The following is a 1,909-nucleotide window of genomic DNA, read 5'->3' on the forward strand; positions in this document are numbered from 1 at the left end:
AAATATAATTTTCAGCAAAATTTCTTGCACTCTATTAATTTCTTACTCATTTTTGGGTCATTTCTTTTGTTGCCTTGTTCACGTTTTGAAAGAAATCAAGCCCAATTGCAAGTTTTGGTGACTTTTTAAAGCTTTCTTTTGATATTTTTTTTCTCCATTTTTACCAAGTCCACGTGACTGTATTTACGGGTCATTGGGCTCACCATGTGTTGTCACTGAGAACGTCTTTTCCGTCAAACGAGTAGATCGGCACGTTGTCCTTCATTCGGCCGTTGTTGAAGATGGCGTCCCAGCTGTCAAACAGAACCTCGTCCTGAAAAAAACAGAGGACACATTCAGGACAAAAATCTGACAAATACGAGATGTGCAACAACAAATCTATGAAAGGCACAAAATATAGCAGCTGTGTTTATTTATTATTTAAGTTGAAGCTGATTATTATTGGAAGAAAGGTTTTCACATATTATTTTTTGTCATTGGGGAGGTCAAATAAAATCTGGAGTGAGTAATCGGAGTAATCTTCAAGAGATTCCTTTGAACTTTAGTCTAATTTTTAAAGAAATCATAATAAAAGAGATCATTAAAATTAAGCAAACATTTATATTATATGTTGCTCCACTTTCTCCGTTCATACCGTATTTCATTTGTACGTTTTACGTTCTTTTAAGAGTCCAGATTTATCTGTTTCTCCAAGGATTTATGTAAGATAGTCGTCCTCCGGAGATAAAGTTCGTATTGCAAAATGCTTATTTTTGAGGAAAATATTTTGTATTGTAAGACGCTGAGCGGGAAATTCACAAATACACAATCCTGCATGAACACAGCCAAAATGATCAAAAATGTAGAAAGAAAAGCGCGTAAAATGCATCAAACAGTTCCTAAGGGGTTAAATGTCTGAGAAACCTTCGTACCTTCAGGTTGACGATTGGCAAACGGTCCCGGTCGACCTTGCGGACGATGCTGTGGAGATCCTGGAGTCTGGCAGACAGGAACGCCCGGAAAGTTCCCTTCATCCCGATGGCCTGAGCCTGAGTGAAGCACATGTAGTCTGCGCCGCGGATGCCCCGCATGGCGCCGGTCTGCGGGCTGTTTAAGGCGATGAGGTGCAGCTGCGGAAACACAAACGCGCTCAGAGGTGGTATTTGATTTCAGAATAAAAGATAGTGAAGACGTGAGCTGTCTTACCCCTGGACCTGAGGTATGATGGTGGACTGGAGTCTCAGGCACGGGAGGAGGTTGTCTTCGCTGAGGTGTGACGGGGTAGCGGGCGTCCGGATACGTGGGGCGTTCATGAGGTGGGTGCACATACCTACCGTCTGGTTGATTCACGCGGTCGGAGTAACTTGGAAATCTGGGATCTGTGGGGACGGGGTACCGAGGATCCGGCTGATACCGAGGGTCAGGGTGGTACCTGGGGTCATGGTGGGTCGGGTATCTGGGATCAGGGTTTGACGAGTGATGTGTGTCCGTGTGAGTCGGGTGATGCGGGTCCGTGTGTGTTGGGTGACGTGGGTCCGTGTGGGTGGGGTGATGCGGGTCCGTGTGGGTCGGGTGACGTGGGTCCGTGTGGGTCGGGTGATGCGGGTCCAGGTGTGAGCGTGAGTGATGACCAGAGTCGGGGTGGACGGGACTCTCAGGCGGCCTGTGGGAGTCGTGCGCGGAGCTGTCGGTGTTGGGTTGGGGGTCCGGGGAGTACGGGACGACTGGCGGGGGCTCCACAGCTGCAACCTCGTTACCCTGAAAATAACGTGTGATATGTGTGAAAAATCATAATGTGCATAATACGTGTGAAAACAGCGTGAAGTTTACGTTCGGAAGAAACAAAAAAAAGGAAAATTGACACTCACATCTTCAGGAGGCAAAGGGATGTAGCCCCCGAGCTGCAAAAACAAAGGAGACGACATGAACA

General features: G+C 46.7%; 1 protein-coding gene across 1 annotated transcript; it reads right to left on the reverse strand.

Moving 5' to 3' along the window:
- Nucleotides 1-203: 203 nt before the first annotated feature.
- On the reverse strand, nt 204-1,904 carry LOC121965250 (collagen alpha-1(XVIII) chain-like; the record flags this gene model as incomplete). The annotated part of the gene is made up of 4 exons (XM_042515409.1): nt 204-313; nt 912-1,109; nt 1,186-1,737; nt 1,848-1,904. Coding segments are annotated over 4 exons (917 nt in total), but the record flags the coding sequence as incomplete, so codon positions are not given.
- Nucleotides 1,905-1,909: the final 5 nt, after the last annotated feature.

The sequence above is a fragment of the Plectropomus leopardus genome, unplaced genomic scaffold, assembly GCF_008729295.1.
Source record: "Plectropomus leopardus isolate mb unplaced genomic scaffold, YSFRI_Pleo_2.0 unplaced_scaffold19202, whole genome shotgun sequence".
NCBI lineage: Eukaryota > Metazoa > Chordata > Actinopteri > Perciformes > Serranidae > Plectropomus > Plectropomus leopardus.